This window comes from Acanthochromis polyacanthus, chromosome 4 (genome assembly GCF_021347895.1).
Source record: "Acanthochromis polyacanthus isolate Apoly-LR-REF ecotype Palm Island chromosome 4, KAUST_Apoly_ChrSc, whole genome shotgun sequence".
Taxonomy (NCBI): domain Eukaryota; kingdom Metazoa; phylum Chordata; class Actinopteri; family Pomacentridae; genus Acanthochromis; species Acanthochromis polyacanthus.
Window position 1 is genome coordinate 27,802,755 of NC_067116.1, and position 14,645 is coordinate 27,817,399.

General features: G+C 40.8%; 1 protein-coding gene across 1 annotated transcript in view; it reads right to left on the reverse strand.

Annotated features, from left to right (window-relative positions):
* tgfbr3 (transforming growth factor, beta receptor III) overlaps window positions 1–14,645 on the reverse strand; it is an 86,115-nt gene that overhangs the window by 10,563 nt on the left and 60,907 nt on the right. The window contains 8 exon segments of the mRNA XM_022221134.2: window positions 373–480; window positions 794–841; window positions 5,811–5,931; window positions 7,823–8,116; window positions 10,548–10,733; window positions 11,197–11,346; window positions 13,510–13,665; window positions 14,200–14,486. Of these exon segments, the coding sequence (XP_022076826.2) occupies window positions 373–480; window positions 794–841; window positions 5,811–5,931; window positions 7,823–8,116; window positions 10,548–10,733; window positions 11,197–11,346; window positions 13,510–13,665; window positions 14,200–14,486 (1,350 nt within the window).

Consider the following 14,645-nt stretch of genomic DNA (forward strand, 5'->3'; position numbering starts at 1 on the left):
TGGGGAAGGTCTTGGCATCTAATGGACGGATTGTGTGTCTTTTCCTGTGAGCGGCCACTAAACCCAACTAGGGGAACTTCCAACTCGTCTCCAGCCATTGTGCTGAGCATATTCACTGACCACCACGTAGCCCCCAAAACATTCAAAGGCAGGAAAGACAAGAGCCCTTGCTGCTGACCAACAGGATATATTTACAGTAGAGGAGTCAATATGTTATTGTGTGCCGGCCTCTGTCAGCAGCAGGATGTTTGGCAATCGCAGCGGCACATTTCTGGCACCGAGGCGCCCTGACATTCCTTTGCATCTTATCTTTTCATTAATGTAGAGCGGTGAGTTGGGGCAGCAGAGCAGAGCAGCAAGCGAAGGACCTACCTGTGTGAGAGTAGATAAACCACAGGGCTCCGGTCAACAGAGCCCCGATCACAAAGGCTGCGAAAGCGATCCCCACCACCGTTGGAGTGTCCAGCATGTACAGAATTCCTAGAAAACAAAGCAGAGCACAGTTCAGACAAGCTGGAAGCATTTCAAACAAAAATCCTATGGAGCGCAGAAGGTTTCAGTATCAAATGAGTAACAAAATAAGTTCAGCACTGCTAAATAAAAATGTGACCTGAATAAATTGCGTAAAAAAATACAATTATAAGACTGAAGTGATTAATGTGTCCTCCCTCAAACTAAATGTACACCTATGCTGAGCAGTGATCACTGTAGGCTCCATATAATTCACACAAACACACACACATGGAAATATGTAAGAAGAAGCATAAAAGAGAAGTAAAATTCAATTTCTTACTGTCATTTGGAGGAACCACTGGGGTTACTGGATCTGGTTTAGGATAACCTTCAAAATAAGATATAAAGAAACTTTAGTGTGCTATGATGTACAAAGATGCACATTATCCATTATGAATAATGATACATTGAAAATAAGACAATGCATGCTGTGGGCCTGTCAGCCAGAGGCCAGAGGAGCAGCAGATTGCTGATACTGCACTGTGTTGATAAGCAATTCTCTGTGGAATGTGATACAGAAACCTGAACCGGGAAAACGCTGAAAGAGCAGCTATTCTGTGAGCTGACAGTGTCCTAACGGATGAACCTTCTGACTCCGACCAGCTCCGCTCACCCATTTATTTCAAGCCATCTGGAGGGCTTTCAAAAGTGAAATTAGCTGTAATGATGTCTTAATATGCAACACAATGGCGCTTGTGTATGGGCGAACTCAAGGGGCAAACCTGGTACGTGTCCAAGACTCTGGCACAATGGGTGCTATTCTTGGACAAAACACCTTTAAGTTTTCATCTCGCATAATGGATGATGACAGGTCATCGGAGGAGACTTTAATTTCAGAGGGGACGATGGCCAGAGGACGTCCTCTCTGCCACCATCAGCCTGTCCCAACCCTCCACTCTTATCTGTCCCCAGTGACTTGTTATGCTAAGAATGTAGAGAGAGGCCATTAACACGTACAGCCTCAGAGACAGAAGAGAAAAGAAGAGCATATAAACTGGAGCAAGTGAAACACAGCAGTGTGTAAGTTTTCACGTCACCTTGACTCAAAGATAATGTTATGTTTCAACAGAACTGAATCCCAAAACCCACTGATGATTTTGAAATTCTTGTTATCTTTTCAAAAACCCCCAAAATGACACCATTTATCAGCAAGAAACTGTAAAAACAGTCATTCAATAATCAACTTTTCAACAGTCCTGGATTTAATCATGCTTCATGCTCTTTCGATATCTAGTACTTGTAAATAGTTTGGTTTAGTTTGATTTTTTTTTACTACATTCCTTGAATGTTTGCACTATCTTTGCTGCTGTAGCAATGCAAATTTCCCCACTGTTGGATTATTTTAAATTTCAAAATCCTCCTAAAAACACTGTTACCCCTAATTAGATTTCTAAAAGAAGGTGGCTCAGCTGCAACCAGCAGTCACATGACAAAACTTTAGGGACTTTTTGGCTGAACTGCAGGCTGTGTTTTGTCAGACCAGATAGGAGACAAGTATGGAAACAAATTAAAAATATCAGTAATAAAATATGTGTAGTATGTAGAGTCACTTTCTCTTGGCAGTTCGTAACTTTGAGAAATGTTGTTCATGTTGACTCCAGTTTTTTTTTCAGTTCTCATACAATAAATAATCAAAGAAATTCAACTTTTGATTTTTCTTATTTTGGATTTCTACCACTAAATACATTTCTAAGTTCTGTCCGCTTCTTCTTTTCTAGTAATGCCTTCATGTCTATGGAGAACAATTGGTTTGACTGGTCTGGACTGTTGTTCACTACTTTAACAGAACCAGAAAGCTGCCTCGAAGTTAAACTCATGACTTATGTTTGCAGCTTAACTGTTGCCAAACTTGGACCAGTGCTCATATCTCTATAAACGTCATCTGTTTATGTAAGTTTGCTTGCTGTGGAATGAAAGAGCACTCCTGCGTAATGACTTGTTTTTCTTTAACTCTGACCCTTCCTCATGGAGAGCAGAATTCACTGATGTGGCCTCTGCAGGACTCTTGACACCGGGGTTTCTAAGTTAGAGAGCCAACAACAGTTGAACTTAATACTTCAGAGCTTGTTTGTGAAACCAGCTCAGGTCCTTTAGTCTCTCAGGACTGCACAACTTCAGGATATATCTGAATAAGATCTCAAGTGTGGAAGAACATTCATCATAGAATTATACTTTCTTAAAGCTCCCTTTCTGCTGATGCACGAGTCCTAACTCATGAACAAGTACAAGCATCCTTTAAACTTGACTGTTAAAATGATAAGATTTTCAGTTTTGTGATCATTGTAGTGACAAAGTGAGACACTTGACATCTGGCCAGTAAATACGACAGCCTATGTGGAGAGAAAGACTCCTCATTCAGCAGGTTTTAAGGTGATACATCATCTCAGATATTTATCACAGAAATCAGCTACTTACGAAGATAAGAAATCTAAAAGGGCCGACACATTCATATTTTCTTCACTGCAACTCCAGGATCTTTAATATGTTCACTAGAATAACCTTGATATGAAATGTTTTCTCTTTTTTTAGGCTTTGCAGACTTAAACTAAATGAATACTCCCTGTACTGGTGTAATGATATAATCTACACAGCCAGTCTCTGAAATAAATAATATATTTTTCAAATGTTACCAGATCCATGAAAAAAAGTATAAAATTTATTAATGTTGCGAAGCAGTAAATCTAATTTTGATGGCAGGGCTTTCAGACTGTTCAGTTTTTCCATGCACCAAGTTGGCCACAAGTGGCCCTCTTTGATGTGCAGATGGAGCTCAGCTCTTTGGGATGCTGTCCAGTGCAGAACTGTGGCCCTTGAAAAGGCTGCTTGTTTTGTTTGCCATCCTAGCATAAGAGATGCCTTTGTGTTAGAAAACACGGCCTTTGAAATTGAGGTTTTTCTCACCGTGTTTATGGCATATCTGTGTTTACTTTCTCTGCCCCATGGAAAATAAGCCCGCTGCACTGGCACTGTGGTGTGGGCAGAACACTCTGCTGCCCGCTTTGGACGAGCTGAGCTTACGCACTCGGTCATTACTTCAGTCTCTGTTCACCAATATCTTCAACATGAACACTGGCATGTCTGTGTTAAAAAGAAGTGGCTCCATCCATACAGTAACTTTGTCCAGCAGTGAACCTCAACGTCCAATTAGGCCGTAATGAAAACCACCCACTTCGGCTCAGAGTCATCCTGTACAACTCGAACTACAGTGAGTGTAGAATTTTTGAGGCCGATACCAGCACTGATGTTTGAGACTAAGAAAAAAAATCTGAAAACTCTCACCAACAAATGAAACGGCCGGCAAATACACATTATTATCAGTAGGGATATGAAGCCTTGGATTTTTGCCTATCATCAATATATTAATGAGACTAAAACATAAAACAAAGTAGGATGACATTCCTTTGCTTTGAACACAGTGTCTCCTATTTTGTATTCATTTTACTCTGAAATAAATGGAATATGGTGCAATTGTCAGATTAAAATCTAAAGTTTTCTGGACTGGAATAAGCTCCGTGTATGGCCAATTTAGAGTAATCATTTAACCCAACATACGGTGTGAGCAAGTCGGAGTAGCTGCAGGCACAGGGTGAACGTATGCACCGAAAAGCCCAAGCCAGCCAGCCAATTGGCACTGTTCTGCTCTGAGGCAGTTGTGTTGCCCAGTTCGTGTATATATGTACACTGGTGATATCGCCACAATAGGTCTGTGCAATGTAGGTATAAATCTGGCATTGTAATTAGTATTTTTTTAATGATAAAGTAAGTTGAAAAACACAGGAATAAAGAATTTCTGGCCTGATTGGGGTGATTTTGTAGGAGAGTGTGTCTACACCAAAAATAAAAAAGACAAGAAAAAATATTAGAAAAAATGTGAAAATGCTGAAAAAAACTGCTTGAAACCTTTCTGAAAAGGTGGAGCACAGGCAAAATAGTTTTTTTTTTTGCTTTTCTGTTGCCAAAATACTTCCATACAACCATTTCTTTTAGCAGCCGAAACATCTTCCATTTCACAGTTTCTCTCCTGTTTTTGCTCATCTTGCTGTACACATGTAAAGTCATGAGTATGAACAAACTCTGTGGATAAAGTAAAAACAAAACAAAAAAACGGCGTATCCAAGGACCCTTACATTGGATTAAATGATGTGCCATCAGACAGGCTTCTCTTGAACATTAGTCACGGAAAATGAGAACCATACAACTTTTCGTTTTGTATCAAGCAACAAAAACATTGTACTATGCTGTTTTTAATTTAATTTGAATTGCTTCATACTGCTGTTGTTGCACTGTGACTTTTGTGGATGAGTGCATCCCAATGCTGATGCAGAAACATTATATTGCGCAGCACTAACCTACAATAAATTGAAATTGGCAGATATCAGGCCTGCTGATACATCGGTCAGGCTGTAGCTCACACTGATTAAAGTGATGTAATTCGTATCAAATCATGAGCCAATAAAGTTGACTTAAACTGACCACATGTCTCTGGTTGATGTCATTGCTCAGAAGGGATGCTGATTTGAAAAACTCTGGCAGTCCACTTGAGAATGGGCACACATGATATCAGTCCATCTTAGTTGAGGTCATAATTAGTATAAAATGTGATGGCGGTTAGCTCAGAGCCCCCTCCCCCCGGCCCCACTGCAGGCTGCTCCCTCCCTCCGATCACACTTACCACTGTTAAGATACAGCGAGCGAATGAATGAGTAACTAAACAAGTGCTGATCGAGGGGCCTTAAGGCTCTGGCTGGGCTCCCGAAGCCAACGAGAGGACCACCACTCCCCCTTCCTCCGCCTCTCCGGTGGAACGAGGAGGCCACGGTGAAGGGCCAAAGTGAAAACAACTGGAGCTCAGTGCTGTATGACTCCTGTTTTTCCACATCTCCCTGAGCCCGGACCAGTCCAGAACAGCAGAACTGGCCCTCAACGCGAGCACCCTCCCCTTTAATGCAGTCGACCACATGCTAGTATGTACACACACCCAAAAGCACACTTGTGTGTACAGATGTCAACGTAAACTCATGCTCGTACACACCAAATGTCTATCGCATAATCGCACACACTGCAGTTAATGATGACCAGATGTGGGGAAGTGATGTGCTGCACATTGTGGTTTGGTTTAATCTCCAAGTACCGGTCCGAACTTTGCCTGGCTCCTTCAGACTGGCGTCTTCCTTTACTCCAGTTTTACTATCACAGTGTGTACTCGTACTTGTGGGCATCAGAGCTCAAAGCAGAACTGAACTTGTGGCATGAAGTCTAAATAAGTCTAAATTGTGTTTTTGTATTCTCTCACTAACCAGTCGGGTATGGTGGACCATCCACCACTGCCAGCGGTTCAGTAGAGGTCTTCTTGTTTGATGCCATCGCCATGATATTGTCCACAGAGAGAGAATCACATGCCGCATCAGGTTTTAAGCACTGTGCAAATGAAAGTTGAGAAAACATGAGAAATAAAAACTTAAAAATGACAACATTTACAGTGAAGAAATTCTACAGAAATCAAAATGCTCTATACAGTACCCTGATCACAATCAAAAACAACAGAAGGGCAACATCACTTAATTGTCAAATGATTCAACATTGGTCACCTTACAGTAACGACTCTTATGTTGAACAGCAGGTATTTGATGTAAATTAAAAACTACTAACATTTTACATTTACTATATTAAAAATGCATGTAACACAGTAGGAGCTAAATGTAAAAAAGGCAGTACACTTTTCTTGATTGAGATTTAAATCTTCATGTTTTAATACTTCATATGTCCTCCTTGGCATGGAGGATGCCATATTTCCAGAGATATGGTCTGTTAGTCATCACAGACTATTGTTTTTCAGCTGCTCTTTGTTGGAGGCCTTTCGCTGCTCGCTCTCTCTCTTTTCGAAAAAACCCCAGTGGTTTATTGTGTTCAGGGTGGACAACTTGGCTAGCTCATAGTTTTGACTTTGTTGTTTTTAAAAAAAAAAACTCTGTTTGATTTTAGCAGTGTGCTTCTTTTGCAGACTGGAAGTCATCTTGTCAGTCAGTATTTTCGTATATCCACAGGCACTCTGGTGTCATCGATTAATGCCCTCTCCTTAACGCCTTTAGCATTCATGCAGCCCCATACCATCACACTACCACCTCTGTACTGCACTGTCAGGATCATGAATTCATTGTGGTAGTTTTGACCATGTTCAGAAGAAATTTTGTCCAAGACCAAAAATGTTGCAATTTTGTGTCAAAGCACAAGCAAGTTTTGGTCTCAACTGCTGTCTACAGCGGTTGATGTGTCACCTGTCCTTTACACTGTCTGAGCTGTAAGAGAAACCCTGATTTCCACACATCACGGATAACCTCGTTGCCAAGTCTGAAACACTGACTCATCTGTCTATTCTTAGAGCTTGACTGTCTTTAGCTTAATTTTAGAAAAACAAAAGCCACAGCTCTGATCATTAGTATTACAGATCTCCTGATTACTTTGTTTCCACTGATTTTCACTTGGTTATTGATCTTCCTGAATCCTTTATCATCTCAGATTTTTCAGTTTCTCTGGCAGGTCTTTCCATTGTGGAGCCACGAAGCAGACATGCAGATAAACATACCCCACAGATCCAAAACTTAAGACACTTACAGGGTTTACAGGTCTTTATAACCATGTTGATGCAGTTTGCGTGACTGGAAATCACAGGTGTACTCAGTCTAGTTTCAATCATCACAAAGTTTCTAACTTGTATATCACTGTCACTGATACTTGAAAACACAGGCCTCATCTACTTCGGGGTCTGTGTTTTCAATATAATATTTCTCAAGTACTTATTTTGGATTGTTCTCAGAAAATACTCTATTTTTAAACAAAAAAAGGTTGTAAATTCTAAGTCATTTGGCATTTAAGTCATATGACGCATGTTGTACTCATTTCTATTGTTGTATATAACAGCTAGCTTCATGATCAATCTCAGGCCGCTACTCTAAACCATTGCTCGCAGTGCTTGCAAGAGACTGTATGAGTTGGACAGCTAACAGTGAGAGAAAAAAAAGAAAACGATGGCTGATGTAGATGCTTATTTTGTTCTGCAGCTGGACACCTGGCAAACCTCACATCGATTCATGTTTCCTGCTTAGCTTTGGGTGCAGACCTGATACTGAACGGCTCAGGTCAGCCAGAATAAAGACGGTGTGCTACAACGCCGACTCGAGATCTTGTCAAACAAACGCTGCTAATACTATACGGCTCTGGAGAGACTAAAACAACCGTGATGGCTTGTACAGTAAAATCATTAAATATGTAAAAGGAAAAAAAGTAATTTGGAGAAGATTAGACTGCATACCGATGGAAGACGTCGATTCCCCTGAGGTCTCTTTGAGCACAGAGACATCTCGCAGTGCAGGAAGACCAAGGGTATGTTGAGCTTTGAGCTGAAGGTGAAGCTGAAACTTTTCGTATCCATCTTTGCGTGAGGGACAGGGAAGTCCCTCTGAGGATAGTATCTGACGGAGTCATCTGTGGGGCAAACTGTGTGGATAAGCTTGTAGTCTGATGAAATGGTGGGGCTGGAGTTGGGAGAAATGAAGCATGATAAGATGGTGAACCCCAGCTCTGGATCTGATGCAGTAGAAGTGACCTGGAGAAACAAGGAAAAAGATTTTTTCCATGTATGCAAACCTTTCGTTATTTGTCATGACAAGCCTGTTCATGTCACTAGGAGTGAAGTCATAATAATGCCACTTTACACTCACTTTGCTACGATCAAGCCACAAACCTAATGTTCAATGCTTATTCAAGATAACACAAGAAATAACATACCTGGCTCCGTCCTGCACATAACCTTATGCAAAACGACAGTGCACCATTTTAAACTTGTGGTTTTTGCACCGATAAAACAAATAGGATATACAGTACGAATTGAATTATTGAGCCTTAGATGCGTTCTTTCGCAGATTTTGTTTTTTTGGATAGGGCCACGCCTGCTAACAGCCAAGTTAACCATCTCCTGAATGTGGCCTTATATTTAGCATACAGGAATGAGAGCAGTATCAATCTTCTAATCTCATTCTTGATAGGAAAATAAATGATTTACAAATTGTCAAATAATTTATGTACGGCTGTTTATATATTAGCATTGGATCAAATGAGAGTTTAATACAAAACGAGTCACTTTCAATAACCCACTTCCCCAAAGCTCTGTGCAGCTTCTGGCTTCTTTTAGCTCACTGTTTTAGTTTTATGATTCAGTTCATTTTCACTTTTCCAGCAGTTTTTTTAATCTGCTGAACCCAAAAATCCACCGGTGAGTTTTAAAGGTCTGTTATTTGTAAGAAGATTGACAAAACAAACGTCATTTATTTAACTATAAAAAGCAAAAAATAATCATCAAGTTTTCAACTTTTGGATTTGTCCATGAACTACTCATCTGTGATATGCTGCTCTCTCTAAAAAAATTAACCAACTCTAAATCTGAAATTGTGGTAGCCCTTTGTTTTACATCTGCAAAAATATGCTGTTCACACTAGATCTAGTAAAAAAGATAAAAAAATTATCTATGATATATATATATATATATATATATATATATATATATATATATGCCTTTGTCATAATACACTACAGACATTATCAGTTCTGCAGTTCTAGAGTTTTCCCAGTACTCTGCACATCAGCTCTTGAAAGACATTTCACCATGCTGAAATTGTCTTTCAACTACTTGCACTTCTGTATACTTTTTGTGAACCGTGCTACATTCATTTCATTGATCCAGTATGTTTTATTTTCCTCTCAACGTCTCTTGTCGTCTCCTCTTTGCTCTGTGTAAACACAGCCTGCAGTTCAACTGAAAAGTTTTGGATTTTTTGCTCACAGCTGAAGCAGTCATGGATTTTGAGGTGCATTGAGGAGCAAAGATGATTTTTTGTTTTTCCATTGGACCTGGACTTTTTTTTGCCATATTTAGAAATGGCACATGGAGAAGAATGCTATTTTAAGGAAATAGCACAGTTCATTTTCCTGATAAAACTACACATACTACATTCACAGACAGTCAAAAAGCTGACAATCTGATGACTCTTCCTCTTTCTAGTTCCTTGCTCTGTTTAAACCCGAGTTTTGGGGTTCATGAACAGCATTTGACCACAAAATTAGGCAGTTCAGGAAAACTTGTGCATTGTCTTCCTCCCTGCTTAATGAACCATTTGCTACCACTGTGAGTGTCTGGAGACCACAGCGAGGACCTCTGCCTGGATATTGACACAAGTGAGAAATCCAAACAAATTCACTGAAGTAGACTTTCAGTTCTAGTCAGGATGGCAGTGATATTTTTCCATCTGTAACCACAAGACAGTCCCCTGAATTACTATTCCTCCCCTTTTGGATTGTCAATGATGGTATCCTCATTAGAAAGGTCTCAGCCAAAGTGAAAAACAGACACAGACACATAAAAAATAATATTTAAATGACACAGATAAAAGCCTATAATGCATAACTGAGCTCAGGTTTGGATAGATCGCATGTCCACATTAGTGAGAGGGGTGTTCTGAACAAACAAAAAGCCACTCTGTGAGCATCAAAGAGCACTCGTCCACCTTCTGGCCATCGCCTCAGGTCAGGTCTCAGCACAGTGTGAGTTCTGAGAGGAAGGTTATGCCTCAGCCTCCCACACATACAACTCTTTGTAGCCCACTGGCTTTGTGTCCACGCTGGCAGTGAAGCATCTCCTGTCGATATCATCATAAATCATGTCTTCAAAGGAGGGAGAACAGTCTTTGCTCTCTTTTATGAAGCAGCACAATTTCTGTCTCGAAACAAATATATTTTGAGCCTGACAGACAGGATTTTAAAACCGGCAGAGAGGGGTGGTGAGGCGGACGTAAGTGTTAGCTTTTTAGCCTCAACTAGACAAAATACAAACTGACCCTGCGGATGCCACACTACGAGATCAAAGCGAGAACTGCTCGAGCCCCAGACAGAGAGCATACACAGCGCAGTTTTCCTGCAAAAGTTTGAATTTAAGGACAAAAATAGACTACGTGCACACTGAGATGAGCATTACAAAAGCATACCTTCACAAACACTTGCTGATTTCGTGAAACGGTAAAGACGGGCTGGCGTGAAGGATTCATGAACAGTGGGGTGTAGTCCAGCTCCATGGTAAACGTAATGTTGTTGAGCGGCTGCCTGGATGGTCCCGGCACAAACTTGGGAAGAGAGTCTGGGGGTTCTTGGTTCTTTCTGTATGTGCAATTGAACTGGGAGGAGAACAAAACAAAGCCAGTACAAACACCAGCAGGGATCTGACATTAGATTCCACCGCTAAGCACTCTCACCCTACATGACTATGTGTCATGCTTTGAACACATTAAGATGAAAATAGTGAAGAATCACAAGAGACACTGTACAAACAAAAACAATAATGAAGAAGGGATGAGGTAAGGGAAAATAAGTCGACAGAGACAAGATGGAGAAGCTTTCAAATGGAAAAAGTCAGGTCAAGTCTAATAAACGAACATCATGGAAAGATGGAGCGACTGCAGGAGCCAGATGACTCTTTACTAGCACCAAGGGGCTCTGGGAAATGGAGTTTCTTCCAAATGTGAATGATTTATGGCATACAGAGATGTAGTTTATCAGTGGTCTTGACTTGTTAACCTTCACCCCACAATCAAGAGCAGCTCGAACAGAGAAAGAACCGCAACAAACCCAATATCTTACCCTTATGATGGATGGCTGCTGTCTTTGTTCTGCAAATATTCTCTCTACATCCACCAGGTCCCTTCTGATAAACGCGTCTGCAGATTCCAGATCCGCATAATCCAGCGGCCCGCCACTCCCGTCCTTAGTCTCGGCATGACTGATCACGACCTGCAGTTCACAGAGATTTGTTACTCACAAAAGTAAAGCCACATCAGTCAGTAAGGGAAAGGAAACTTTCACAAAATTAATTTCCAGATCTTTTTTTTTTTTTTAAAACAGATCCAGTTGTGAGTAATGTTGCCTAATTCAGGCAGAGATTTGAATCTCTGAGAAGGGTCAACATAAAATTCTTGCTTAGTCCTCTGAGCCCCAAGAAGTCTCTGCAGGTGTTTAGCTTCTGTCACATTTTTATTGAGGTTTGGATGATTTTTCACTGATATGTACATTCCTGAACCTCTATGGAAACAAAAAAGTCGTCTGACACAATTGTAACACCATCAATAACAAGTATTAGTAAGAAACAGTGGCTCAACATACTATTGATATTACATACTAGTAATATATGCAGTCTATTTCCATACTTGTCCATACATCCATCTGATCTATGTACACACAGCCTGCAGTTCCTGGAATTGTTGTCATGCGAGTGTTGGTTGCAGCCGAGTCACAAATGACTTCATTTTCCAGACTAAAAGGTGAATCACACATGATTAATTCAAGAATCATCTAAGTGTTGAAAATCTGATGATTCTTTGTGTTTTTACTGTGTCCAGCTGATAGACTGTGCAATTGAGGAGATTTCGTAAACATAAAATGCTTTTCAAACCATAAAGTGATTTTATCAGAGGGTTAAAAAGTCCTGTGGTTTCAGCATAACAAAACATGTTTGTGATTTCTCAGTAGAGCAGAGACGTGCCAGGTGCCTGAGATGTGCATGCTGCTCGAAGAACACTTTGGTTTAATGAGGGAAGAGGACAAAAACTAGAACACTAACAGGATCCCAAATGTTAGCTGACCTGCCACTGGGTCACTGCTGCATTAAATGAACTTCTCACACCACAGTGGAGACAGCAGCCAAAACAGATGATCTTTGATGTGTGGGGCCCGAGACAATGAAAATTAATCTGTTTTGGCCAGAGGTCAGAGGCTGTCCCCGCATCCAAATGGTAACACAAAAGATGACCTTGGACACATGCCCGGGTTTTTCAGTCTCCATTGGATAGAAAAAAATTGTTGTTCCAAATCTCCCCACATAAAAGATTTTAAAGGTCAGCGAGGAAGTGATTCATCTTTGCTTGTTAGAACAAATATGCTGAATGAACGAATTCCACAATAATGAAGATAACTGTGCATGTCAGATGTTAATGTTGAAACCCATAAAAACAAATGAGTGTCCACCATTATATAAAAAATGGAACCGCAATGTCTTCTCTCTTCAGTTTTCATGTAAGAAAATACAATAATAGTCACACGGCAGCTATTGTCCGTATTTTTTTTTTATTTTCCAGACTTTTGATGTCAAGCTTCTGAGTGAGAACTGAACATGGCAGCTGTGACATTTGTAGACTGCAGTGTTGGAAGACACGCTGTAAACTTGACTGCAGAGTTTCATAGTCATGTACCACCTACAAACATCCTACAAGATGTTATTTTTATTCCCTGCTTCAACAAGCCCCACACAGCACAGTTAGATGCTGTTAAGCTAACCTGCTTCCATTGTCTGAGTGGTAGCTGGTTTCTGCTTGGAAAGTTGAAGTTAAGCTTGCTAATATTAGCAGTGACTCCTACTTGATGTTCTTCTATACCTTCTATGTGAAGTCTGAGCGCCTGCTTCTTTGTGAAATTGGTCTGAACGTTCTACAAATTGTAAATGAAAGATGGATGTAGTCTTCAGGTGACTTAAAGTTGCTTATTTTCTAACAGCCAGCAGGGGGCGACTCCTCTGGCTGCAAACAGAAGTCTGATTGCATAGCAGTCTACAAGAAAATTAGCCTGAGTCTCACTTGATTTGTTACCTAGATACATTTTTTCCTCAACAGTTTATAGTCTTCATCACTAGTTTCAAGTCTCTTTCAATACAGTGTAGTGTTCAATTTGCAAATTATCATCCTATTAAGAGGACAATAACAATACAACAGGGAGTCTTTTACGATGGGATGACCTTATGATTGACAGGTCCCTATCATATAGCCATATGCAGTATCCAAAAGTTGTCAGTGAGATCCACCAACAGCAAAGCAGAATACAGGCTCTTTAACTGCATGTGTTGCCATAGTTACTGATGTAAACCAGTAATGGCATTGTTAAAAACACAGTATCAGATATACTCACAGAGTTAATGTGGAGAGCCATTGGACTATCTGGCAGAGGATAAACGGCGGTCTGACAGCCAGTCAGAGGAGTTTCCAGTGTGTAGTGGGTGGCATTGACTGTTGCTTTGCATTTTGGGTCTTGCAGCGTGAGGTTGGCATGAGTGATCCCGTTTGCCTGCGGAAACACCAGAAAAATGGGAAAACGTTCAAAAACTCTTTTACTTTATTAACGAATTCTCAGAATTGAAAAAGAAAAAATAAGAAAAAAGTCAGAGCGGTTGTGTCAAACTTTAGTTCTCAGGAATAAACAAATCCCACAAGGTGGTCTCGCTCCAGCTCTTAATTACAGTCTATGCCAGTTTCCATTCTGTGATGTGGGCTGACTGAGTTGTCCCGATGTTCAGACGCCAAATGTTTGGAACAGTTTCACTCGCTTCGGTGTCGGCCCGTGTACGGATTGTTTAATTCCTCTCTACATAGTCTTATTTCACTTTTGTAGAGGTCAAACTTGCTCACCCTACATTATGTATAGGGGAGATCACTGTAAATCTGATGGCTTTATCACTTGCCGACTATCGCTGTGAGGCCAACTTTCTAGTTTTGAACATGTCATGCCCATTCTGTTTGACGAAAGATAAATATTAAATCATCACCAGCTGTGAATTTCTAGGTAAGATCTTTGATCCACATCATCATGCTGCACACTCACGTGCAGACTCTCTTTGTCGATGCTGATCACCATCCTGTTGTTCTCACACTGCAGACTGAGGCCGACACTCAGAACGCCCTGCTGCTCCTCAGGTTCTCCATTACCCCAGGGCTGCTCATCAAAGCCGGGGGGCAGCGACAGGTAGGGCAGGTCGTCGGCCAAAGATGGAGGGAATGGAAAGGGAAGACCGGAACGTCGCATAGCAGTTCCAGCGCCAGGATGAGGACCAGAATTGCGAAAGATGGAGAGCTCAGGAGGCAGTTTGCTCTCCAGAGGATCTACCACATCTGGAAGTCACACATAGCGCCGTGAGGCTGGTTTTACAAGGAGGGAAACTGCACAGAACTACGACTATAAAAACTTTTAACAATTTCACACTAGTTTGAATAAGGTCTTAATAAGGCGTGTAAAATGTGAAATATTATTATTATTAAGAAAACTGGAGC